This window comes from Phasianus colchicus, chromosome 22 (genome assembly GCF_987193195.1).
Source record: "Phasianus colchicus chromosome 22, bPhaCol1.hap1.1, whole genome shotgun sequence".
NCBI lineage: Eukaryota > Metazoa > Chordata > Aves > Galliformes > Phasianidae > Phasianus > Phasianus colchicus.
Window position 1 is genome coordinate 1,130,279 of NC_143457.1, and position 24,439 is coordinate 1,154,717.

Here is a 24,439-nt window from a genome sequence, read left to right on the forward strand (position 1 = left end):
TCACTGCTGGAACCGAGCGAATCGAAGCACGCGGAGGAGGGGATTCATCGTCTGTGAGGATCTCAGCCCTCGTCTGAGCACAGTAACGCCGTTCGATGGAGCAGCGCTGAGGGCGGACGCGGCGGCCCAGAGCGCCGTTAACCTTCCCGGCGGAATTCAGCACGGCGCGGTGAGGGTGAGGCTGCCCTCGTGTGGCTGACGGGGAGAGAGGTAGGCAAAAAGCAACGAGAGACCCGCGGATCCGTTCAGGTTATCGGGCTCCGCGCGCTGCTTTGCTCTCGTTGCCGTCAGGTGCCTCAGCAGCCGCCCGCCGCTCCCGGCTCCCCTCCCGGCCGGCCCCCAGCCCGCGCTGTGACTCGCAGGACGGCGGGCGCTACAACGGCAACGCAGCGCCGTCACGTGACGTGTGCTACGTGATGACGTCACACGCACAACAGCCCTCCCGCTCGAGGGCGCGTAGCTCCGCCCCTCCGCTCCGCTTCCGCTTCCGGGTGAGGCGGCCGTCATGTCGGTGCTGGCGGCCAACCCCAACAACCCCGTGGTGTTCTTCGATGTCACCATCGGCGGGCAGGTGGGCGGCGGGAGCTGCGGGCCGCCGCGCTGCGTGCCCTCGGGCTGCCCTTCTCTGGACCGGCCGAACCGCGAGGCCGCAGCCGCTCTCCACGCGCTGCTCCCTGCGGGCCGTTCCTCGTCCCCTCGGTGCGCTGCGGGTTGCGTGGCTTCTCGCGGCGGGGCGGCGGTGGGAGCTGCGCGGGGGCGGGGGGAGCGGAGCGGCGCGGGCTGAGCCGGCTGCTGTCTCTGCAGGAGGTCGGCCGCATGAAGATCGAGCTGTTTGCTGACGTCGTGCCCAAAACCGCAGAGAACTTCAGGTGAGGAGCAGCCGCGTCACCGCGGGCTCGGCCCGGCGCCCTGCCTGGGAGCGGGCCGCGAGGGGCGTGCGGGGGTGTGGTGGTGTCAGCGATCACCGCACCCGTTTCAGTTCTGTGTCCCCATGGTGCTGCCCGTGCATCACCGGGTCCGTCTCACCTGAAGGAGAAAGACTGTGGCCCCTCTCTGCTTCCTCTGTGGAGTTTCTGATACGCTCAGTTCATAAAGGCAGTGCTTTCTTGTCGTGGTATAAACCTCCTTGCCACCTATCGCTGTCTGACAGCAGAATGTACCACCTGGACATTCTAGTTCCAGGGAGGTGAACGTAGCCTGCCCTCTGTGAGACACGGTGCCCTGCTCCACGCTTTGGGATTGGTTTTATTTAACAGGTTGTTAAATACCCAGACGTTCTCAGTATCTTCTCAAAACTCCATTTTCAAATGGAAGCATTGAGTGGTTATCAATGATTCTTGTTTCAGCCCCGCTGGAATAAGCCAAGTCCTGCACGGCATTCAGTGCACGTTTGCTGAATGCCACCCTTTGTGTCCTCAAAATTCAGAAGTGATTTATGCTTGGCTTTTCTGTGTTTTTTCTTTTCCAGGCAGTTTTGTACAGGTGAATTCAGGTATGCAAATTATTTTCTCCTTTTACCTGCCATTCTCAGACACTGGGCTGGGTGGTTGGGAAGATGACCCACTTGGAAGTTTTCATCACTGTACCTCTGTGAAATGGAAAAGTTCCAGAAATCTGCTGTGATGAAAGCACAACTGGCTCAGTGAGTCACAGAAGTGGCAGTCTTCTCCTTTTGGGCACAAATTTAGTCATACTCTTGTTGTTCTAAAAATGCCTTCTCTGCAAAAAAAAAAAAAAAAAAAAAAAGGGGGGGGGATGCAGCACATTGTGGCACAGATGTCCATACTGCAAATCACAGTGGGATTCTGTTCAGATGATTAAATGCATGTTGCAGACAGCCCATTTGAGGTTTCCCTTGGCCTCTGGTAGCATCAGTCCAAAATTAGGATCCAGGATGGGCTCAAGGAGGTGGGTTGGTAGGTGATATATTAAGCCAGCTCCTAATGTACGGGGCAACCCTTGGGAGGTTTTTGTGTTGGGATTTCCAATGAGTTGTAATGATTTTTCTTTTTATTTCCTTGTAGGAAAGACGGTGTCCCTATAGGTTACAAAGGAAGCACTTTCCACAGGTGGTACTTCTGCTTTTGTTTGGAGATTTAATAGCACTAGGTGGCTTTGAGACCTGCCTCAAGGGTGTAGCTTCTGCTGTCTGCCCTTTGGGTGCTGTTAAATACTGTTAATGCTCTCTGTAGACTGTAGCGTTCACAGACATTCGCAAGGCATTTTTCTACAGGGAACTGAGTATTGCTTTACTTTTTCAGGGTAATAAAGGATTTCATGATCCAAGGAGGTGACTTTGTAAACGTATGTGCTATTTCATTGCTTTTGTCTTTTTCTTATGCTGTACAGCATGCAGCTCATCCTTCCCCATGTTTTCTCTCTCTGACAGCATGACATTATAGCTAGGGGCTTTTCAAACTTGCAGAGGTTTTTTTTTTCCACTCTGTTGTCTTTCCTGTTTCTCCTTTCCCCCCAGTAAGAGGCAGAGATCTCACACTGTATGTGTGAGAAGAGATGCTTAAGTACACAAACCAAGAATCTATTCCAAAAGATTATTTTGAATCAAGTCAGGCTTAATAAAGAAAGCGCATGTTAAATGGAAAGGCAATAGAGGGAGACAGGCTGCAGACAGAGTAAATGGGGCTGAGATTCATGATCCTTGAGGTCCCTTCCAACTCTAGCCATTCTGTGATTCTGTGATAAATTTACCTGACTGTGCTGGACATATCTGTTTGAATTGCTTCTGCAGCTTTGTCTGAAAGGTTCCTCGCTGCCATTGTGCTGAAGGGTCTCAGTCCTTTTGGCAATGCACAGGAGTCTTTCTGCAGTTCAGCAGTTATGGGCCACACTTCTGTGATTTATAAATGAGGTCTGAGTGCTTGTGCTTGTAGTAAGGGCAAGGTATGTTGACTTGGAGGAAAGGAATGAAACATCTGAATGTGTTCACACTGGTATATATAATGGCAGTGCAGCATCTCTTTTGGGCTGAGTTTAGCACTGTGATTTTGCTTAGTTATTTCAAGTTCATGCACAGAACTAATGCTGTGGCTGACTAATTGCCTGTCTTGTGCAGGGAGATGGCACTGGAGTAGCCAGTATATATAGGGGTCCTTTTGCAGATGAAAACTTCAAGCTGAAACACTCTGCTCCTGGCCTGCTTTCTATGGTAAGTATAAAATGAAGACTGATAGCTTTTGGTATTTTCTCTCTGTCTTTTTCTTAAATGTATAAATTGTGTTTGACAAGACAGTAGGAATCTGTACAGTTGGATGGAAAGTGTGAAAGACCTGTGTTGTAAGTACCAGTTGGAAAGTTGCTTATGAATTGAGCAACACAGGAGTCCTCATCCTCCAGCCTCCTTTCTCCTTACCTGTTGGAGTTCAGGAACATGTTTTGTTTGCTCAGCTTTCAGAATAACTTGACGATTGCAGATCTTGTACAGTGATGAGTGAAGGTCTTTTTCTTCCCTTATACTTTTGTTGAACACTGACCTGAGTGAGGAGAAAACAAAGACTTTGGAGTTTCAGAGTCATAGCAGTGTTACTGTGGTATCTTTTATAACATTTTTTCCCCAGTGTGATGTTGTAGCCACTAAAGATGTTGTTGTGTACTTGCACAGAGCAGTAGGACCTGACTTGATAAGCACCATGTCCAAGTACAGGTGCTCTCCTGCAAATGTCTGTCTTGTTTCCTTTGGTTTATGAAGCAATAAGCTTAATAAAAGGCAGCTAGGCCATTTCTAAAGCAACAGCTCTTTCCACTGTGAGATATCTCTGCCTTCAGCTTTGGGAAGTCCTAATTTGTAATGCTTTGCATTTTGACTTTTTTAACCTGCAGGCAAACAGTGGTCCAAGTACTAACGGGTGTCAGTTTTTCATCACGTGCTCCAAGTGTGACTGGTTGGATGGAAAACACGTTGTGTTTGGTGAGTACCTGCCACGCAGGCCTGGCATACAGACTCTTGGACAGTTTCTATGGCACAGCTGCTGAAATAACAGCTGTGGACTGCTTTTCCTTCCCCATGCATTGTGCCAGCAGAGGTATTTGTGCAGCCAGTTATTGAGATGCATCATTAGAAACATTTTTTTCTCAGCTTAACTTTAATCCAGATCAGATCCTTGATCATTGTATCACTGTTAGTACATAAATCCTCGTGACCGTGCAGATGGGATAAAGGATGAAGGGATACCTTTCTACTCCACTGTCAGAGTGGGGCTGGCATGCAAATGTAGTTTTCAGCTGTTTGTAGGTATGAGATGTGCTGTCAGAGGATGACTGACTTAAGGCCAGACCTTAAGCTCTTGTCCTGCTCACTTTTATCAGTTTAGGGAGCCATGTCCAGGGCTCTTCAGGAGGAACAGGAATTATGTGTGTTGGGGAAGGCAGCAAAGGTTAGAACACAACACTGAAGCGGATACGTTTCTCATTTTAGGTAAAATCGTTGATGGGCTGTTGGTAATGAGAAAAATTGAAGTAAGTGGAATTTGCCTTTTTTCTCTGTGAAATCTGTATTGGAAAGTCATGGGAGGGCAACAGTGGTTATTCTGTTCTCTCCTGTTTATTGAATACCAGGGAATATCACTGACAATAACTGGTGTTATCAGTTGTCTTCACTGTAAGATAATAGGAAATCCGTTGTGACAAAGTCTGTCATTCACATTGACTTTGGAAATGCTGTGCTCCCATGGTTGCTGGTTAGGCTTTGAGCAGGGATTTTATTCTCCTAGCTTGATTTGCAGTGCTTTGCATTTGTTCAGGAAGCTCAATTGAGAAGCTGTTCCATCAGACAGGAGTGTAAAGCAGATCACTTCCGTGCCACTGCCTAGTATTATTCAGTGGGTGTTAAGTCATCAGTTCTGCTGATCTGTGATTGGCATATCTAATTAGAAAAGTTAAACCAATCTTTTGATGAGCTGCCAGGATAATATGTTCTGATAAATAGGAGTACACCATGACTGGGTGTCATGAGCAGGTTCAACAAAGAGCAGTTACTGACATCATGGCACACTCCCTTTTGGGTTGGGAAATGTGGCATGAGGGCCTCTGCCATCAGAGAATGCAAAAAGCAGAGCTGCCAACCATTAGCTATCTCCGGGTTTGCTGTTTTGATGAGATGTAATGTTATATATCCATCTGTCCCCAGAATGTGCCCACAGGACCGAATAACAAACCCAAGCTGCCAGTTGTGATCTCTCAGTGCGGGGAGATGTAAAGCAGTGGAGTAGGAATGGGGTAAGTCTCAGATTTCTGAGGCATCCACTGCAGCTGAACAGTGGGTTTCTGTGCTCTTCACTTCTCTCTTGACTTGTTTTCACATTCGTGTGAGCTTGCAGAAAGTTGGCTCACTGAACCATCACAAAATGCTGCTCTAATAGCATGATTTTTTTTACCAGCCCAACTCCCTGAAGCAGTTTCCCTTCAAGCTACATAAAGACCAAAGGCAGCACTAAAGGAAAATGATTTTGTGTCTGCAGTCAGAGGGAAGACGGGGTCAGCCCTGCCTTGCATGGGGTTAGGTTGCCTTGAAGCCTCAGCTTCAGAAAGCAGTGGATGAAAAGGGATCTGCAAGAGGAATTCAGCTGGTGTTACTCAGGCAGGAGGGAGTGGACAGGTCATTTAACCTGCAGCTAAGTGCTCTCTCTTATTGCTACAGAAAGCAGAGCATCCATGTGTGGTGCAGGCAGGGATCAAGAGTAGTGCTGCAGAAAGAGAGGACTTAAGCCTTCCTGCTCACTGCAGCCATAGGGCAGCCAGCATGGGAGGGCTGAGGAATTGCTGTGTTACAGAGCCTAACCTTAATTGAGAAGAACACCACTGTCCTCATGCAAAGGGAAATGTTTCCAGCATTACCCAGGCTTCATTTTGCAAAATAGGTGCAAGGCTGAACTCAGACTGACACAGAGTATTCTGTTTGCAATTTTCACTATAAAAATACCACAAGCATTCAAGCAAATCTGACCAGATTTCAATATGTCAGGCTGCAGCTTATCAGAAATCTGCTGTATGAGCTGTTTGGTTGCTGACTTTTCAAATTTCAGCAGGCAGGCACTGACAAAAGCACTCCACACAGTTCTTAACCTTCCTTTATATGATTTCCAAAGATGTCTGAATTACCCATGAAGACACATCCCTGCTGGCATGGTAAAGCCTTTCAGATTTACTGTGCTTCAAATGCTTCAGTGTGATGAAGGGACAATATGGAATACAGTCACTCGGTACTTCTGCTGGCATTTATAGGCTTTTGGAGATGGAGGGCAGCTTTGTTAATAGGCTTTCTTGCTGATGGAAAGAGCTGTGCTGATGCGTTGTGTCCCCTTCAGGGCTGCCCTCAGGCCCAGACCTTATTGATCATTTTTCTTTGGAGCCTTTATGTACAATCTCTAGTCAATATTCAGCTGGATATCTTCAGTTCTAGGCATCTGCTTTCTTCCTAGCCAGGTCTTAGGAAACATCTTTCTGCACACTGCTGCCTTTCAGCTACCTCTTGACAGGAATGGGGTTCATCTCCCTCACCTTCAGACAGTTAAATGAGTTATTTGTAAAGATCCTTTAAAATCAACCTGGAGAAACAGGCAGTGTTGGTTATAAATCCAGAGCCAGACACAGGTGCCTGGAGTGGAGACTTGTTTGAGATGAGCTGGTGCATGCAGCAGGTAGTACCCACTTCAGCACCCAGTGCTGCTGTTGTAGGATGCTGAAGGTGGCTGTTGAGCATCTGGGACAGTTTGTTCTCCTTTGTTTCAGTGCTAACTTGTGGGTGGATAGGCCTTTGTCAGCTCCACGCAGCTCCAGCTCCAGCCAGTTCCCCTGCTGTTCCAGTCCTCCTCACAGACGTGCTCCTGAAATCATTAAATAATTGGCATATATCATTTTTTTTAAGTATGTTGAAATGTAAATAAAGGATTTTGTTAAATATGTGCGTAGTGGATATCAGTAAACATGCTTGGGAGTGGATTCTTTGGGCATACTGCCTTCACTGTGGTGTGTGCATTACCTCTAGCTGATTTGGCAGAGAATGTTTCCTGTGTGTGGTGATGAGAGGCATTGCTGCAGGGCATTTGCCAAGAGGAAAGCAGAAATGAAAGGACCACACCTGAGCTGTGCTGCGGCAGCTCTGGCTGTGAAGCTGCCCTGGCAGAAAAGTTCTGGGGGATGTCCTGAACCTTTCTACATGCAACTTTATTGAAGTACAGTCAGGATAAAGACATTGATGGCCAGGATTTTCAGGGCTCTGGAGTGTGTTCTGCTGTTAGCCCTCACCTGGCACATCCTGGGCCAAAAGGCATTGAGCTCTTTTATGCCACAGGTGTGAGAGGAATTGACATAGGTGTTAGAAGGGTGTTAATGGAAGGCCTTTTTGGCTAGCAAGCAGAGAATGAACATGCCATAGAATTCAGGGCTCCTGAATGCTTGCAGAGAACAAAGGTGAGGCTGCAGGTTTGTGGAAAAACTGTCACTGTCAGACTGGGTTTGTAAGGTCACCTGCTAGGCAGCTCGAAGTCACCCTTTGTGGGCGCTGGGCTCCGAGGTGAGTTTTTTCTGCAGCAGATTAAATACCAGAGAGGCTGGACAAAGTCTGTTCTGTCACGTGCAGTTGCTTAGTCCCATCCTGATCTGCCCCGTCGCTCCTCGCACAGCAGAATGCTTTATGATCTTTGCCTGAGGTGCAGTGTGTGGGGCTGTCTCAGGGAGGTGTGGTCTGACACTGACGTGTCAGAGGACAGATCCTGTAGGCATGCTTTGGTGTCATCTCCTATGTAACAGCTGCTTAAAATCTTTAGAACAGACTATGGGATTGCACAGCTGCTGAGGGTGCTTGCAGTTTATTCTCTCCTGCTCAGAGTATCTCACTTGTACCTGCAGTATGCCAGGTGATGAAGGAAGCAAAGCATACCATCCCATTCCCATCCTGGCTTTGCACAGCCAAGATTTCTCCTAGGAGACAAGGGTTGAAAATTCCTCACGTGGAGGAGAAAACTGGACCTGGGTAACAGCTGTGAGATAGAGATGAGCAAAAAATGAGACGTTCAGCTGTTGCCCGTGCTCAGGGAATGCATCTAGATGCCCTTTTCCTGTGGGTTTACGCATGAGCTTGGCTCCAGGTGGCTCAGGGGAGCTCTGCCTCCAGCTGCAGTGCTGAGGTTCGCAGTTCTGGCTGCGGGTACCCAAATTCACTCTGCTTTCTCACCAGGGAAACCAGCCTATTTCTGGGCCCAGGCTCAGCAGCATTTTCTCAGGCTGATGTATTTATATCACTGTGATCAGCCAGTTGTACTTCCTGCATAGCAGGGGTCACACAGTTTCCCCAAATTAATATCTAACAGTGGTAAATCCATTACAACCTCCTGAAAGTTGTTCCAGTGGTTAATTATATCCTGTTACATTTATCTACCTTGGACACCGAATATATTGAGTTTCAGCTTCCCAGCCTGTGGATCTTGCTGTTCCTTACTTGCTGGCTAAAAGTTCTCTCAAACACCATTATTTTTGGGTTTAATTTCCTGCGATGAAGTCACCCTTCAGTCATGTGTGAAGCAAATTCTGGAATCTGCTGCAGAGCAGATGATCATTATCCTCTATGTGAGCTCCAGCACCTTCCTCCAACTGTGGACACTGCAACTGGAGGCAGTTTGACCGCCTGTTACTCATCTGGACATCATGTTCACCTCCAGCCCCTGCAGTGTGCCCTTCCTCAAAAGCTGTCCTGAGCTCATTAGCCATCAGAGGACACATCTTTGTAGGCTTCATCACTGAGATTTGAACATTCCTCCCCAGTTATCACTAAAACTGATAAGCAACTCTGACTCCTTTATTTTATATGACCCTCTAATCTATATTCCATTGTATTTGCTGACGTTTCATAGAATCACAGAATGCCTTGGGTTGGAAGGGACCTCAAGGATCATGAAGTGTCCAGAGGAGAGCCACAAAGATGATCAGGGGGCTGGAGCACCCCCCCTGTGAAGACAGGCTGGGGGAGCTGGGCTTGTTCAGCCTGGAGAAAAGGTGGCTGCAGGGTGAGCTCATTGCAGCCTTCCAGTACCTAAAGGCAGCCTACAAACAGGAGGGGAATCAACTATTTGAAAGGGTAGATAACAGCAGGACAAGGGGAAATGGTTTTAAGTTGAGGGAGGGGAGATTTAGGTTGGACATCGGGGAAATTCTTTACAGAGGGAGTGGTGAGGTGCTGGAACAGCTGCCCAGAGAGGCTGGGGATGCAGAGGGGGGTTGGAGATTCCTGATCCTTAAGGTCCCTTCCAACCCTGGCCATTCTGTGAATCTGTGAATCTCCAACCCCCTGCCACGTGCAGGACCACCAACCTCCACATTTCATAGCAGCCCAGGCTGCCCAGGGCCCCATCCAGCCTGGCCTTGAACACCTCAGGGATGGACGGGGCATCCACAGCCTCTCTGGGCAGCTGTTCCAGCACCTCACCGCTCTCACGGCAAACAACTTCCCCCTGACATCCAACCTCAATCTTCCCTCCCTCAACTTCAACCCACTTCCCCTTGTCCTGCAGTTGTGTCCCCTTTCCAAGAGTCGACTCCCCTCCCGTCTGCGGGCTCCCTTTAGGTACTGAATGCTGCCATCCGGTCCCCGCAGCCTTTTCTCCGGGCTGCGCACGCCCAGCTCCCCAGCCTGTCAGTGCGCCCAGCCGCAGCTCAGCGCGGCCGGCTCGCCGTTCCCCGGCGGTGTCACACTGGCTGTGAATGTGCGGCCAACCACGACTGGAGGGCGGGAGGAGGAATGGGAGACAGAAGGGCTCCGTCACAACAAACCCGCGCGGTGTCCCCGCGGGCGGAGGCACGGAGGTGTCGCTGGGAAAAGGCTAATTAGCAACCAGGCTTTGAAGAGCCCTCAGAGCCGCGGCCCGGCTCTTAAATAGCTCAATTAGAGGCGTTTGCCTCGAGGAAATGTAATGAGAGCGGCTCCTCGGGAGCGGTGCCACCGCAGCTCGGCTGTCCCCTCGGTGGCTCCGCTCGGTTCGCCGCGGCTCAGCGCGGTGAGGGGCAGCGGCCGGGCGCGTGCCGAACGGCCCCCGCTCCAACGCCTGCCGCGCCGCGTGGCCGCGCACGCTGCCCCCGCCGGGCCCGCAGCGCCGGGAGCCTCGGCCCCCTCGGCGGCGGCGGCCAATCAGAGCTCGGGGGCGGGGCGCGGAGGTAGGCGGGAAGAAAAAGAAGCCCAGCAACCGCCGGTGGAGCGGCCAATAGGAGCGCGGAGCTGAGGAAAGGCAGGTGGCGCGGCCAATGGACGTTCGGTAAACGGCCGCCGCCGGGAGGGGAAGGGCCGATGGGATTGGCTCGCCGTCTGACGGGCGGGGCGAGCGGCCAATACCGTTGCGCGCGGGCGGGGCGCGCGGGGTGGCTAGCCGGTGCGGGCCGCCATTGTGGCCAGTTCGATCGGTATCGGGAGCGGAGAGCGGAGCTCAGCGAGCCCGGAGCAGGGAGCAGCCCCCCCACGGCCGGCCTCAGTCACCATCACACCGCGGGAGGCGGCGCAAACAGCCAGTCACCACCACCGTCCGCACCGAACAGCCGCCGCCATGAGCAGCGAGGCCGAGACCCAGCCGCCCGCCGCCCCCGTCCCCGCGGCGGCCCCCGCCGCCGCCCCCGCCGACTCCAAACCCAACGGCGGCAGCGGGAACGGGAGCGGCGGCCTGGCCTCGGCGGCGCCTCCCGCCGGCGGGGACAAGAAGGTCATCGGTGAGGGAGGGAGCGGGCCGCGGGGCGGGGGAGGGCCTCAACGGGCGGCGCGCGCGCCCCTTCCCCCCCTCCCCTCGCATCCCCGCCCCCGGGGCCGCGCGCGCCCTTCCTCGCAGCGCGGCGCGCGCCCCCCCTTCCCCCGCGGCGGCCGTTGGGCGCGCGCCCGCTCCCCCTTCCTCCCCCGCCCCCCTTCCCCTCCGCGCGCGCGCCGCTCGCCGCCGGGCCCCGCGTGTCGTTGGTGGGGGCGGGGCGGCGCGGCTCAAGATGTCCGCCACGCGGGGCCTTTGTGTGCGCCGCCCCGCCACGTGCCGCGCCTGACGCCGCGCCCCGCGTTCTCTTCTCCTCCTTCACCTCCCCCCCCCCCCCTCCCAGCAACGAAGGTTTTGGGAACAGTGAAATGGTTCAACGTACGGAACGGTTACGGCTTCATCAACAGGTGAGCGGGGCGGCTGCGGGGGTGGGGGGTTCGGGGCCTCACCCCGCGGTGGCGTGGCCTGCGTTAAGGCTTTTCCTGCTGCTCGGGGCGTTGCTGTAGGCTGTCAGCGCGCTGCGGTGCTCGTTTGGGCCTCTGAGTGAAGTTGAGCGGGACAGGCTGCGCAGAGTTGGGCAGAGGGGACGTTGAGGTTCGATGAGAGTCGTGCAGTTGGGAAGGAACAGTTGTGGGCATCGGTGCAGGTGAGGGGCTGAGCTGCTGAGGGGAGCTGTGCAGTGAGGGACCTGGGTGTCCTGGTGGCCAGCAGTGTGACCGTAAACCAGCTGTGTGCTCTGGTGGCCAGGAAGTCCAGTGAGACCCCACAGAGCGTGACCTGCAGAACCAGGAAGGTTCTCCTCCCCTCTTCTCTGCCCTGGAGAGGCCACATCCGGAGCACTGGGCCCAGGGCTGGGCTGCCCAGTTCAGGGCAGGCAGGGGGCTGCTGGGGAGAGCCCAGGAGGGCTACAGAGAGATCGGTATCTGTATGAGGAAAGGGGATCTGATCTGTTTCTAGGTATCTAAAGTATGGGAGTCAAGTCAGTGGGGGCAGACTGTCTTTGGTGGTGTGCAGTGGCTGAACAAGAGGCGATGAACAGAAACTGGAACACAGGAAGTTCCGTCCTAGTACAAGGAAGAACTTAACTGTCAGAGTGGCGGAGCACTGGAGCAGGCAGCCCAGAGAGGTGGTGGTGTTTCCTTCTCTGCAGATGTTAAAGACCAACCTGGATACCCACCTGTGTGATCTGCTCTGGAGGACATGTCTTAGCAGGAGGTTGGACTTGATCTCTAGAGATCCCTTCTGATCACAGTTCTGTGATTATGTGATGTCCAGGGGCATTGATGCAGGTTAAAAATAGTGGTGGATGCCTAAAAGGAGGTGGTCCTCAGACAGCTGTAAGAATATGAGGAAACATGTAAAATGCAGATTTCTTGTCCATGACAAGACGTGTAAGGAGGCCTTGAGAAATGTGCCGTTAGGATTCCTTCTCTGACAGCAGTTGATCTAGAGAACAGTTCTTCCCTCAGTCAGTTTGGAGTGCCTGCAGGTGGTGGTTCAGCAGAGGCCATGTTTCCAGAAGGTGTTGTCATGTCACACGCCCTCCAGGGCTGTTCCTCTGCCAGGACCTGGGGACGGGGAAAGCCCCAGGGCTGCCCTGTTTCCTGCTGGAGGTCACTGCTGCTTCTCTCCTGTGTGACAGCACATGGCTCTGAGGAGCAGCAAACTACTGCGTTAGTTCCATCAGTGTGTTAACCTGAAGAAAGATACACGAAATGGGAGCTGGGTGACTTCAAATCCACCATGGCAGGGTTTGACAGAAGGCTGGGAAATCCTTCTCCAGGGAAGCAAGTGTTGGTACTGATGCTTCTCTGAAAGTGTGACCTAAATATCACCTTTTCATTATCTGTTATGTTGTGGCCTGGTCTTAAGCCTCTGAGCTCCTTGGCTGGCTGGTGAGCAGCTCTAAAGCCTTGCCCAGTGTGTGTTCCCCACGTGGTAGTTGAGTGTCAGGTGTCAAACAGCTGGCAGAGCTGCTGCTGCAGCATCCCCAGCTCCGAGAGGTGCGTGCACAGCTACAGGTTGCTGCCTTTACCTCTGGGAAAGGCTTTTCTGTTTCACTCATAGCTGGAATGCTGCTACATGAGTCAAGCACGGAAGCAGGAGCAGCTACTTAAGACATCTGAATGGCTTCCCCGCTCGTATTATTTTGGCAGCTGTTTAATCCCTGAGGTTGCTGTTCCTAATGAGAAACGCAGCGTGAGCTCATGTGCTCCAGCTCAGCTCTCATCTCTTGATAACATTTCTCCTGCTCCCAGATAGCTCAGGCTCACCGCAAGGGAAGCTGTGGGAGCTTTGCCTGGGTCTGCCTGTAGCTCACGTTGGCTGTGGTTGTAGTCTGTTGGTATATGTTAGTATTAAGGACATTTATTATTATTTTCTGAAATATTAGCTTGAATTCTGTCAGTTGTTTCTTGCGGTTGTCAGTGTAACAAATGAACATGCAGGCAGCTGAGTTGTTCTTGTTGCCATAATTGGACACACTGATATCTGACTTTGTATTTACAGCTTTGCTGTGTTTTCTTAATCACTGCTTGCTCTTCTGATTTTTTTTTTTTTTAAAGAGATTAAAGATATTGAGAGCATCATCTAGCACTGAGATGAGATGAGTGTCTCAGGGCCTTCAAAATGGGCACCTCCTGTTCTGTTTCCTATTCTGTTTGCAAAGTACTGATTGTTATTCCCACATCATCCGTGTGGCAGCACATGTAGTGCTCTTAGATGGGCTTAGTGCAGAAATCCTGTGGCAGACACTGGGTTTTAGAATGAACTAGGAGGGTTTTTGATAAATCACGTCTCCACCTTGATCTGCTTCAATGTAACAGTCATTTACTGAGCCAGAACTCCACTGTGCTCTTCAATGGGAACTGTGATGTAGAAAGGGCTCTAAATGAAATGAGGAGAAGCTGATGTGCTTGCAGGAATGGGGCTTGGGAGGAGTGTGTAGAGCATCCACACTTGAAGAGCATGGATGGTGAGCACTTATCACTACTGTGCTCTCAACAAATGCAAGCACTGGGACTGAAGGCGGGCTCTGGGCTTCCCTCAGGGTCCTCAGTTACTGGAACATCTGAGATTTCGTGTTGTGAACAGAAGTGTTAGGCTTTGTAAGAGCTTCTGGGTGCTGCCTGGTGGGGTTGGGGCTGAGCTGCCTCCTGAGGATCAGGTTCTGTAGCCCACTGGATTAACTGCTTTCTATCAGCTTTGAGGTCTGCAGTATTTGCAGGCATCAGTTCCACAAGGAAACGGGTGTGTGGTGCTGTGTGACAGGGCAGCTGTAAGTCGGATTGAGTTGTTCACAGAATTGTTGCCATGTGTTAAAGCCATGGTGAGGAGTGACTGGCTTTAAATGAGTCCAGTTATGAGCACTGCAGCACTGGCTGTGCCTGTAATACACATTCTAGGAAATAAAAGGCACTCTGTAGTTGATCCATTGGTCTGTGGAATGACTTGAAGTGACACTACAGCGAGGCTCAGCTGTGTGATGTGAGCCTGAGGGTCGGGCTGCAGGCAGCCTGTGAGTGGTGAGCACAGCTCTGCAGCAGCGTGAAGGCAGCTGGGGCTGTGCTGAGTAACTGCAGAGGAGGAAGCTCCCTGTGCCCTGCCTGTCTGTCAGCCACGCTGCTGCCCTCGTGGAACGTTCATCGATGCAGCCTGCAGGAAATGGAGCTGGGGAAGCAGGCCGTGCGTGCTGCTTTTCATAGCCTGTGATGTCACATCTTCCACTGTGCAATCCCAAGTGACGGGCTGCCTGCTGTTGGGTGTTTTTCCTCTGAGCCTCTGTTGGTGGAGGTGCAGAGTAGTGGGTTATGTGGGGAGGGAGAAAAAAACACATTTGCACGACTGACAGAACATCAGCACGTACTCTATGCACAGGCCCCCAGAAAACGTTTCTTTGAAGCAGCCTCCTCTTAGAGCATGCTGAGCAGTGCGGTGCTGACAGCTGCTTGTCCTGGCGCTTCCCTGCTTTCACCTCACCCCTAAACAACTGAATTTCACACTGGGCCAGTACACTGCTTGTCTCACATCTGAATTTCTGTTCTGTGCTGTCTTGCAGGAATGACACCAAGGAAGATGTGTTTGTCCATCAGGTAAGATGTGCTGGGAAGTGAAACATTACCTCTCTGAAATGCGCTGTGCATGATCTTAGCCAAGTGGGTTTGAGAGGAAAGCAGAGCTGTCACACTTCCCCACTGGGTTTGCACATCAGGCAGGCTGCTTTCTCACTGAGACGTTGTGCTCAGCTGTGGCAATAAGGTTTCCTGTCTATCCTGTAAAATCACTGCTTACATGCTGAAACTTGTGGATGTATTTTCTGATGGATTTTATTCCATCAAGGGAACAAACAGACCCGAATTCTGTTGCTGACATTAATTTGTGAAGTTGTGACGCTTGTTTAAAAAGTGTTTGCTGACTAGAACATGGCTGAGAATTGTGCTTACAGAGCATTCACTTGTCTGTCAGAAGTGCAGTCCGCTGCTGACCAGCATAGGAAATAATCCCAAATAAGCTTTTTTAATCAGTCCATACACCTAATAAGAATATACAGAGTGCTTAGTGAGAAACTTCTGAAACAGTTTGCATTGTTTGGGGGCTGCTTTGTATCTCCAACTGGAAGCATATGGGCAGATGTTCCAGGACAGCTTTAAGGCTGCGCAGTGCTCCTGGTAGGCCAGAGCTGTAGTAAAGCACACACGTCTTCTGGCTTTGAGTTTCCTCTGTGGCTTCATTACTTGTCCAGGAGGATGTCTTAACAAACAGTTAGATTCCCTCCTTCCAGAGCACCAACACAAACTTCGAATGCACTCAGTAGCGTTTTCCTGCTGTGCCTGTGAATGTAACTTTGCCATATTATGTTGTCAGACTGCCATAAAGAAGAATAACCCCAGGAAGTACCTCCGCAGCGTAGGAGACGGAGAGACCGTGGAGTTTGATGTGGTTGAAGGAGAGAAGGTAAAGGCATCTGGGGTGTTGGAGCATGCAGGGAAGAGCCGCTCTGCGGGCTCTGCTGTGGTGTTGTGGTTTGAGTAGATGCCTGATGACATCCAGGGAGATGAGTGGTTGCTCGTTGCTTTACAAATGGGGATGCAAATCGGCACTGAGTCGCGCTGGTTTGGCGCTCACTGCTTACCTAACGCTCTCTCTGCTCCTCAGGGTGCGGAGGCAGCGAATGTGACAGGGCCTGGTGGCGTTCCAGTGCAAGGCAGCAAATACGCAGCAGACCGTAACCATTACAGACGATATCCGCGTCGCAGGGGTCCTCCACGCAACTACCAGCAAAACTACCAGAACAGTGAGAGTGGGGAGAAGAACGAAGGAGCAGAGAACATCCCGGAAGGCCAAGCCCAGCAGCGCCGTCCCTATCGCAGGCGGCGGTACCCACCTTACTACATGCGTAGGCCCTACGGGCGTCGACCACAATATTCCAACCCTCCCGTGCAGGGAGAGATAGTGGAGGTAACGCACATGATGTGGTTCCTGTGCAGAGCTGTGTTTTATCATCCTGCTCCAGATGCTGGAGATGTGCTCTGTAAGGTTTAGCAGTGAGATAAAATGCTTGAGCATCTGTTGGCATGGTATTCGGTACAGCTGTGGGGAAAGCAGTGTGTTGAGATGTGTGTTAACTTTTGTTACGAGTAATGTGGCAAAGAGGAAGCTCTGTGTGGTGCCTGCTGTCGTGCACTGAGGCCGTTGTCCACCTTGCAGCCCTCTGTGGTTTGGCTGCCTGGCTAAGAGTGTTTGTTGCCTCGTGTCTTCCAGGGTGCTGACAACCAAGGTGCAGGAGAGCAAGGCAGACCAGTCAGGCAGAACATGTATCGAGGTTACAGACCACGATTCCGCAGGTATGCTGCAGATCAGCTCTTGCTTTAGCCTTGTGCTCTAGCAACACAGCCGGAACATCGCGGTGCTCAGATGCTGCATTGTTAAAGCCCAGCTTGACTTTCAGGGGTCCTCCTCGTCAAAGACAGCCTAGAGAGGATGGAAACGAAGAAGATAAAGAGAACCAAGGGGATGAGACCCAAGGTCAGCAGCCACCTCAACGTCGGTACCGTCGTAACTTCAACTACAGACGCAGACGCCCAGAGAACCCTAAACCACAAGATGGCAAAGAGACGAAGACAGCCGAACCACCAGCTGAGAACACGTCCGCTCCCGAGGCCGAGCAGGGCGGGGCTGAGTAAATACCGGCTTAACATCTCTACCATCATCCGGGTGCGTGTCGGGGTGCTCTGGAGGAGCGATGTGATGGAGGGCTCTTTTTTGATGCTTCCCCCTGAGTTCTGCTTTGCAGGGCTCGTGTTAATGGTGCTAATGTGTGTTGTAACTGAAGTGGCTGCGCAGCTTGCTGGCTCTGCAGAACTGAACTGGTTAACTGGGAGGGCTCTGTTACCAGGCTTTAATTTTCCCTGGCGGAATAAATGCATAGAATATTGCTAATCTTAAAACCTCAATTGCTCTCTGCTATCATAGGTCAACCACAAGAAGCATTTTGATGCTGGTATGGTGACCTGAAAAAGTTCTGTTAGGAGAAACAGGTGTGCACAGACACTAGGTATTACTCAGGCCTGCCACCATTGTAGCTTTGATTGCCCTTTGTGGTTGGCTTTACCACCTCTACACATCTGTTTCTCATAAATGGATGTTGAATTTGCAGGAGCATTTTGGTAGGAGCTTCTCACCTGAGAAGGGCTGGAAATGGTGGTGGAGGGGCTGCTCTGTGTGCCTGCATTTGGAGGTGTGTTCTGCAGGAACCTCACTGTGCTATGTAGAGGCACTGCTGGAGCTGCTTGTCTGCGTGGAGTGCATAGAGGTCCCTGCTGAAATCAGAGCTAGATGCTCATTCTGTCTTCTGTAGACACTGGTTCTTTGCTTTCAAAGGCAGGCAGGCCTGTATTGGTGCTAAGAGGGTCTGGTGAGGGTGTTAATGAGTGCTCTTTCTCCTGGATTCCTCTGCACTCACTTGTGATGGAAGCTGCCAGTTTCCATCCCTGCACAGCTGATGTGTTGCACTGATTGAAGACCTGTAGTTGATAAGATTTGTGTGTGTGAAAACATAGCATGAATTTAAATTGTAGGTGAGCCTTGGTAGGCTGAACATCTCCATGTGATGATATGTCTGATCATCCTTTATTTCTCTTTCTTTCAGTTTAGTCATCAAAGAAAAGACTTAAGAAATGAAGAAGAAAAGAAAATGAAATTCCAGCAATAAGAAATGAACAAAAGAATTGGAACTGAAGACCTTAAGTGCTTGCTTTTTGCTGTTGACCAGATTACTAGAACTATCTGCATTATCTATGCAGCATGGGGTTTTTATTATTTTTACCTAAAGAAGTCTCCTTTTGGAAACAATAAACACGTTTTTTAAAAGTCTGTTTTTTCTCAATACACCTTTAAAGGTTTTTAAATTGTTTCATATCTGGTCAAGTTGAGATTTTTAAGAACCTCATTTTTAATTTGTATGAAAAGTACGCCTGATTTTTTCAAGTCAAACTGCAAGCATCTGTTAATAAAGGTCTTAAAGTTAATTACAGTGTGCTCTTGGTTCTTTCAAACCCACCTCCATGAGAACATGTAAGCTGAGCGTTGGCTTTGGGAAAAACTGCTTTAATTGTTCAGCATTAAGTATTTGAATATCGAAACCGCAGAGCTCCTGCACTGCTGACTTTGTGCCCTCAGCTCTGCTCAGGGGTAAAAGCCACAGGGTGGTGAGGTGCTTGAGGTCATCAAACTGTTCCCAAAACTTTTTGGGAGGGGGAGAGGGGAACGCTCCTCACCTGGGGTGGTGCAAAGCGCTGCTGCTCTTGGCTCAGCACGTGGAAGCGCTGCTTCCGTAGGTGAGTCAGTGCGAAAGCCGTACGGGAGGAGCACAATGAATGCACCCGCTGGGTCTGACCGTGGACAGCTCTGAGTGCGACCTGTGGCTTCCCTTTCTACCCGCTAATGAGCGCTCTGCTTTTATCATGCTAATGCTTGCTCTTCTTAATTGCTTTCCTGTGTGCTCAAGCGCCAGCCATTAGCAGCCCGACGCGTCTGGGTTGTGCTCTATCTCTAAATGCCTTTCAGCGTTTCCAGCTGCCCAGTGGAGCAGCGGGTTCCTCCTGTAAGAGAGCCGTTCTTTGAACCGCGGAGCTGTTGGACAGCAGCTCGCCGTGACTGCAGGGCCGCGAGGCTTTCCCTTTCCCTTCCTTTGGACTATAAGCTGAGCTCGAAATCAGGGGAGATCCACCTCAGCAATGGGGAGCGTGTTGGTTTGTGGTTCTGGTTGTTTTCAAAGTGGTTTGTGAGTGAAGAAGGATAATCATTGGAAAATAACCCTTTACGTGTGGGCTTTAACACCCAGCTTTGCAGAAAGAGAACCTGTTATTTTTCAGACTGCTTTGTACGCAGGGATGGAGTGGCACGTGAATAACCGCTCCAGGCCAGCAGCTTCAGTGTCGCACTGCCTGCTGCTCTGCCGGGCCCGGCAGCCACGTGGAGTCAGTGTTGCTCTGTGCAGATGAGGCTTTTCGCTGAATTCCTCTACTGCAGCGATGTGGCAGTGAGTGGAGAGCTGATTTGCTGCTCCCTCAGAAGCAACAAGCATTGCTGGTACAGCTGCAGGGTACAACAGGAGCTTAAAGCACTCTGCCCACTGCAGGGCAGTTGGAAAAGACGACCTCGAAGTGCCCCTTTCAACTCAAACGATTCCATTCCCCAAGGCTTCAGCATTCTATCTTACTGCATGACATTGCTGAGCTGTCCCATGTAGGTGGAGGTGCATTACTGAGGTGGGACTGTCCTTGGCCTTGGGAGGTGCTGCTGCCCATCACACACGGGAGTTCATGGTGTACATCTTGCTGGTGACAACACGGTGCTGAGGTCCCTGAGGGTGGCTGGGGGCTGGTGGGAGAGAAACAGGACTGCATTCAGAGAGAGAGAGAGAGAGAGAGAGTGTGTGTCTGTGTGTGTGTGTCACTGCTGCATGGCTGTGCCACGGGTATGGTGACACACAGAAATGAACCTGGTGCTGACACCTCCACCAAGACCTCCAGATGCCCTGGGAGGGAGTGGAGCATTTCTGCACTCCCCCTGTGCCCCCACAGGACCTATGGGGCTCTGCTTGGCACGATGCAGTCCCCCCCCAGCCAGGGTGCAAATGCCAACTGCCCTTCATTTGGCTGCAGCCTGCAAGAAGCGCCTGCACCCTCTGAGTTGTCCGCCCCAGGTATATCCCTGCAGGACTCAGCGTGGGATGGGGCAGCCCAGGACAACACAGACTGACCTGTGTGGGCATGGAGGCAGCACGTGAGCAGAACGGATGCCACGAAGCAGCTCGTTGAGCCAGCCATCCCCAGCCAGCAGGACCACCCAAAGTCATAGTGGACCCCCAGGAAGAGATCATGGGACACCAGCATGGCCCTCTCCACGTAGACATCCACTGCATACCACACAGAGCCCACGAGACCCAGGATACCTAGGAGGAATGGGGCCAGTTAAGAGCAAACCATAGAACCTCCTACTTCCCAGAAGCCCTCCAAGAGGTTCCTCTGGCTCCCTGTGCCCCAGCTGTCCCCGAATGCTCCTGACCACGCACTCCCAATGCCGAGGATGACACCAGCCCCATAGCACATCTTCAGTTTGACACAAGGTTCTTCCTTGAGGAACTTGATGCAGTCGAGCCCAAGGAGCAAAGCAACCAAAGCCAGGCCCACCAGGAGGTCCGCCGTGATCAGCAGCGTTCGTGTCACCACGATCTTCACTGGTGAGAAATGAACAAAAAGCAGAAAGGGGACTGAGGAGTGGTCAGAGGAAGTGGTGCCCCTCTCCAGACTGCTGCCTGTGTCCTTCCTGGACTTACCCAGCTCACTGCTAGATTGGGTTGGATGAAGCCCTGGGAAGCCTGGTCTGGTGGTGGCAACCCAGCCCACAGGCAGGCAGGATCCCCTCCAACTTAAGCCATTCTATCATTGCTGGGCACCTCTATAGGATATGGTGACATGGGGACACCAATGTCCAGCATTGCTGCTCGCTGTGTGCTCACCAGCCTCATCAGAAACTTTGCAATGGGACTCAATAAGTCCATTATTAAGAAACCACACAACTTAAGGTGCACCATTCAGGATCTGGAATGTGGTCATTTTCTCAAGACCTTCTTGGCTTATCCTGCATGTTGGCTTAGGTAGAAGATGCTGCTGTCTGAACCTGCTCACATTGCCATCTGTTCATGACTTCTCCCTGAAAAGCCCTAAATCCCCACTTGGTCCATGCTAACTTCTGGTTCCCTTCTTCAGTGTCCAAATCTTTGTCCATAGAATCACATTATCCCACAATGTCACTCACTCTCTCTCACTCTCTCTATATATAGGACGAGGACCTGAGTTTCTCATCAAGGTCAACCCTACACAATGAGGATCTTTTTCTTGAGGGAAAACTCTTAGCTGTGAACTCAAAGATGCCTTGTTGGGCGTTCACAAGAGGTTAAAGAGACTCGGTGGAATAGGCAAACGGTGCTGGAAATGGATTGCTTGATATTGCAGAGTAATGCTCCCACCCAGACCATACTGGCCTACCTGGATGGTCTGCCAAAATGGAGTCATACTGGTCACAGGTCCTCACCCCATCCTGCATGTTGGTGACACATTCCCTCCAAAGCCCCCGGCATTTGTGACTCACCTGGAAGCAAGAGAAAGGATGCCCAAAGAGCACTCAAAAGCACCTCTGCTCCTCAGGGATCATAGAATCGTTTGAGTTGGAAGGGACCCTAAAAGGCCATCTGGTCCAACTTCCCTGCAATGAACAGGGACACCCACAACCAGCCCAGCAAAGCAGACCAGCAGGCCCTCACCTAGCTTTCAGCCATGAACATGCAGATGCTCTACTCACCTCCAAGCTGTCATCAGCATTCACCATCCAGCAGTCAGTGCATGTGGCAAGGAGGAGGAATAGGGCTGAGAGGAGAGTGAGACCAAACGCTGTCATCTGCAAGATTGCACTCATGGAGACACCTGCAAGGGAACACGGAGATGCCTGCTGCCTCTGCTCTGGCTGCCTCCCAGGTACCTTGTCCACTGCCTGGGCCAGCGTGTCCTCTGGATCCCTAAGAGCAGCTCAGATGGCCTCCACTTGTGCCAGAGGAGGGCTGGATGGAAGATCAGGAAAGAATTCTTTATAGGGAGTGTGGTCAAGCACTGGAACTGGCCGCCCAGTGGAGAGCTGGAGTGCCCAACCCTAGAGGCATTTCAGACACATGTGGACATGGCACCGAAGGACAGGGTTTAGTGATAGGACCTGGTAGGTGAACTTGATGATTTCACTTGGTGACCCTGAAGGCATTTTCCAGACTAGAGAATTCCATAAGTCCATAACCCTCAGCACTGCCCCTCTGGGAATCAAGAGCTGCTTGGAAACTATCGTCAAAGAGCCGCTGTAGTCAGACCCCATTATTTGAGCATGTATCTCCTGATATCCTAAGGTTTTCTTGATGCTTTCATCAGTACCTTTCCTTGTAATTCCTTTTTAAGAAAAGCTGTGAAGTGTCAAAACACCCAAACTGGAACACGTGGGAGTGTCCCAAGGAGGTGCCCAATTCTCAGGTGCTAAGCCCAAAGAAAGAGGGCTGCTGTGGCTTAATGTGGGTGCCTTTGGGTGCAGCTAAGCATTTCCAGAGAGCAAAGGAGATGGAACAATCTGATTTCCATCACTGCCAGAATTGAAGGGACTTTGCAGAGAAAGCAATTGTACAGAAGGTATGAGCAGAGGACATATCATCTCCAAAGACTGGAGAAGACTCCTACTTCAATGTGTTTTGCAGCCCAAATCTTGGCACTGCCGTATGCTTCAGTGCCTGAAGCTGCAGCCACTGTGTGCAGAGAGGCTCCCCTCAAGGTTTGTTTTTTACCCTTTCTTACTAACATTATTACTGACACACTTAGACCTCACTTTATAATGCTCCATTAAACCTCCCAGGCCACCCCACAACTCCCCACAATTTTTCTTCCTTCCCCAAGACCCTGGGTGTTTTGCAGGCTTTGAAGAAAATCCGTTCAGCCATTTAAGTTAAGTCAGGAAAACAACAAAACAAAACAAAAAAACAACAAAAAAATTCCTTCTCTATAGGAAACGCTCAGTCATTGTTTGCGTTTGGGTAACTCCAAAACAGCTTAGTTTTACTGCTGGAGCTTTGGCTGGTGCAGCAGGTGTTGGAGCTGCTAGTTTTGTTGTGCTTGGAGGTGGCTTATGGGAAATTAATGATGTTTGGGACAAAGGGGAGCTGCGTGGGGAGCGCTTCTGCCTTCATTCAGAACACAGAATCATAGAGGGTGGAAAAAGCTCTAAGATCACCCAGTCCAACCATCCAGCTACCAGCAACACTGCACACAGAACCCTGTCCAATTGGAAGCCTTACCTTCATCACAGCATCCAGACTCATCCTCACTGGGGCGCAGCCATATGAAGTCCCAGAGTGGGATTCAGTCCCACCTGGATGGGATGTGAAGGTGCCCAATGGAAACGCAATGCCCACAGAGCACTGTGAGCCCACATCTGTGCTGGGCTATTTAATGCTTCTCTAGAGCATGTCAGAGTACTCTGTGTGCTGAGGCACAACGGGGGGCCTCATGGTTAAATGGTAATTGGCTGGAAACAGAGATTGGCCTCCAAAAAACATCACATCTTGACACCTGTGGGAACCAGCTGGGGCTGTGGGAGATGTGGAGAAACACTCTCCAGGTGGGGGACTCTGTGTTCTGGGCAAACGTCCCCTGTTCTTTAATCACACCTTTTAATTAGTGCTCAAGGGCCAGTGGCCTGAGCTGTGTTGGCTCCATCTCACTGGTGCAGCAGAGGCAGACAGACAGGGGTGGCAGGAGGAAGAAGTTAAATGCGGTTTGTTGCAGGGAGGGCAATTCCAAACCCTTAGTGCTACCCGTTGGGTTCCCAGCTGTGAAATGGTTCAGCATTTCCCATCTTCCAAAGACATCTCATAGGTTTCAAACTGATAGAGAGGTCAACCCAGAGGCAGCAAAACCTCGACGGGACCCCTCACGGATCCTGGGGGTTCTGTTCAAAGAAGGTTGTGATCATCTCTCAGGCTCCCCCGGAATTCAAAGCTTTCAAGGGAGGGATGCAGGAAAAGGACACAGCCTCACAGGGGCACTTAATGCAGCCTGTAAAACTTGTCCATTTCCAGGCCGTGTGGGGGCTCCCAGGCCATTATGCACAGTCACTCCTCTCCGGTGGTTTCCAGCTCAGACAACGTGGCTGCTTGGCCAGAGGCATTTCTGTGGGCTTTTTGCTGACCCTCGAAAGCAGCACCTCAGCTGCCTCGTGCTGCACAAATACTTCAGTTTTGTTCCTTACTACCCAGAAAAACTGCTTACTTGCAAAGCATCTTGTTACAGCAACCTCTGAGCATCTCTAGCATAAGCTGTCAGCCGTATCTGTGCTCTCATCTCATGGGTCAGTGGGAAACATCACCCCATGTATGTATTTTCAAGTCATGGGACATGTTTAAGAGAGGTACTTTTATTACTATTTTTTTTTCCCCTTTAAATAATCCTCTGCAGTACTGAACTACAGGGGTTTTGGCAGAGTGCTGCACACTCCTTCAAATTCTTGAGATTCAGCCCTGCAGAGGCACCCAGGTTCTTGACATGAGTAATTGCTGTGGCTTTATTTCAGATTATCGTGTTTCACATGGTATTTTGGCTCATGGCAAGACTTTTCTT

At 51.1% G+C, this 24,439-nt stretch overlaps 3 protein-coding genes across 4 annotated transcripts; 2 read left to right on the plus strand and 1 right to left on the minus strand.

The window, feature by feature from the left end:
* Positions 1-413: 413 nt before the first annotated feature.
* On the plus strand, positions 414-6,915 carry PPIH (peptidylprolyl isomerase H). Its single transcript, XM_031607933.2, has 10 exons — positions 414-571; positions 805-869; positions 1,469-1,492; positions 2,025-2,069; positions 2,262-2,304; positions 3,074-3,166; positions 3,838-3,925; positions 4,433-4,473; positions 5,144-5,232; positions 6,745-6,915. Exons 1-9 carry the CDS (start codon positions 506-508, stop codon positions 5,210-5,212), a joined length of 534 nt encoding a protein of 177 aa, XP_031463793.1. The 5' UTR covers positions 414-505; the 3' UTR covers positions 5,213-5,232; positions 6,745-6,915.
* A 3,446-nt stretch (positions 6,916-10,361) lies between these two features.
* Positions 10,362-18,259, plus strand: YBX1 (Y-box binding protein 1). 2 transcript variants are annotated; one of them, XM_031607923.2, is made up of 8 exons: positions 10,362-10,704; positions 11,077-11,140; positions 14,791-14,824; positions 15,597-15,686; positions 15,888-16,190; positions 16,494-16,576; positions 16,669-16,946; positions 17,881-18,259. In XM_031607923.2, the coding sequence occupies exons 1-7, from the start codon at positions 10,545-10,547 to the stop codon at positions 16,913-16,915; spliced, it is 981 nt and encodes a 326-aa protein (XP_031463783.1). In that variant the 5' UTR covers positions 10,362-10,544; the 3' UTR covers positions 16,916-16,946; positions 17,881-18,259. The 2 variants fall into 2 exon arrangements, with proteins under 2 accessions (XP_031463783.1, XP_031463784.1); XM_031607924.2 differs by having other exon boundaries at positions 10,366-10,704; positions 16,681-16,946.
* A 199-nt stretch (positions 18,260-18,458) lies between these two features.
* On the minus strand, positions 18,459-23,298 carry LOC116238343 (claudin-16-like). Its single transcript, XM_031607936.2, has 6 exons — positions 23,119-23,298; positions 21,597-21,718; positions 21,284-21,386; positions 20,308-20,472; positions 19,996-20,187; positions 18,459-19,613 (listed from the first exon to the last, which is right to left on the minus strand). Exons 2-6 carry the CDS (start codon positions 21,708-21,710, stop codon positions 19,540-19,542), a joined length of 648 nt encoding a protein of 215 aa, XP_031463796.2. The 5' UTR covers positions 21,711-21,718; positions 23,119-23,298; the 3' UTR covers positions 18,459-19,539.
* Between the last annotated feature and the right edge of the window lie 1,141 nt (positions 23,299-24,439).

Excerpts from the sequence above, each read along its gene's own strand:
- PPIH (XM_031607933.2), top strand. The coding sequence starts at position 506 with ATGTCGGTGCTGGCGGCCAACCCCAACAACCCCGTGGTGTTCTTCGAT. Across the intron at positions 2,070-2,261 it reads AAAGGAAGCACTTTCCACAG|GGTAATAAAGGATTTCATGA; the intron begins GTGGTACTTCTG and ends TTACTTTTTCAG. Across the intron at positions 2,305-3,073 it reads AAGGAGGTGACTTTGTAAAC|GGAGATGGCACTGGAGTAGC; the intron begins GTATGTGCTATT and ends TGTCTTGTGCAG.
- YBX1 (XM_031607923.2), top strand. The coding sequence starts at position 10,545 with ATGAGCAGCGAGGCCGAGACCCAGCCGCCCGCCGCCCCCGTCCCCGCG. Across the intron at positions 11,141-14,790 it reads GGTTACGGCTTCATCAACAG|GAATGACACCAAGGAAGATG; the intron begins GTGAGCGGGGCG and ends GCTGTCTTGCAG. Across the intron at positions 16,191-16,493 it reads TGCAGGGAGAGATAGTGGAG|GGTGCTGACAACCAAGGTGC; the intron begins GTAACGCACATG and ends CGTGTCTTCCAG.
- LOC116238343 (XM_031607936.2), bottom strand. The coding sequence starts at position 21,710 with ATGAGTGCAATCTTGCAGATGACAGCGTTTGGTCTCACTCTCCTCTCA. Across the intron at positions 20,473-21,283 it reads CATTTTGGCAGACCATCCAG|TGAAGATCGTGGTGACACGA; the intron begins GTAGGCCAGTAT and ends ATTTCTCACCAG. Across the intron at positions 20,188-20,307 it reads TGTCATCCTCGGCATTGGGA|GTATCCTGGGTCTCGTGGGC; the intron begins GTGCGTGGTCAG and ends CATTCCTCCTAG.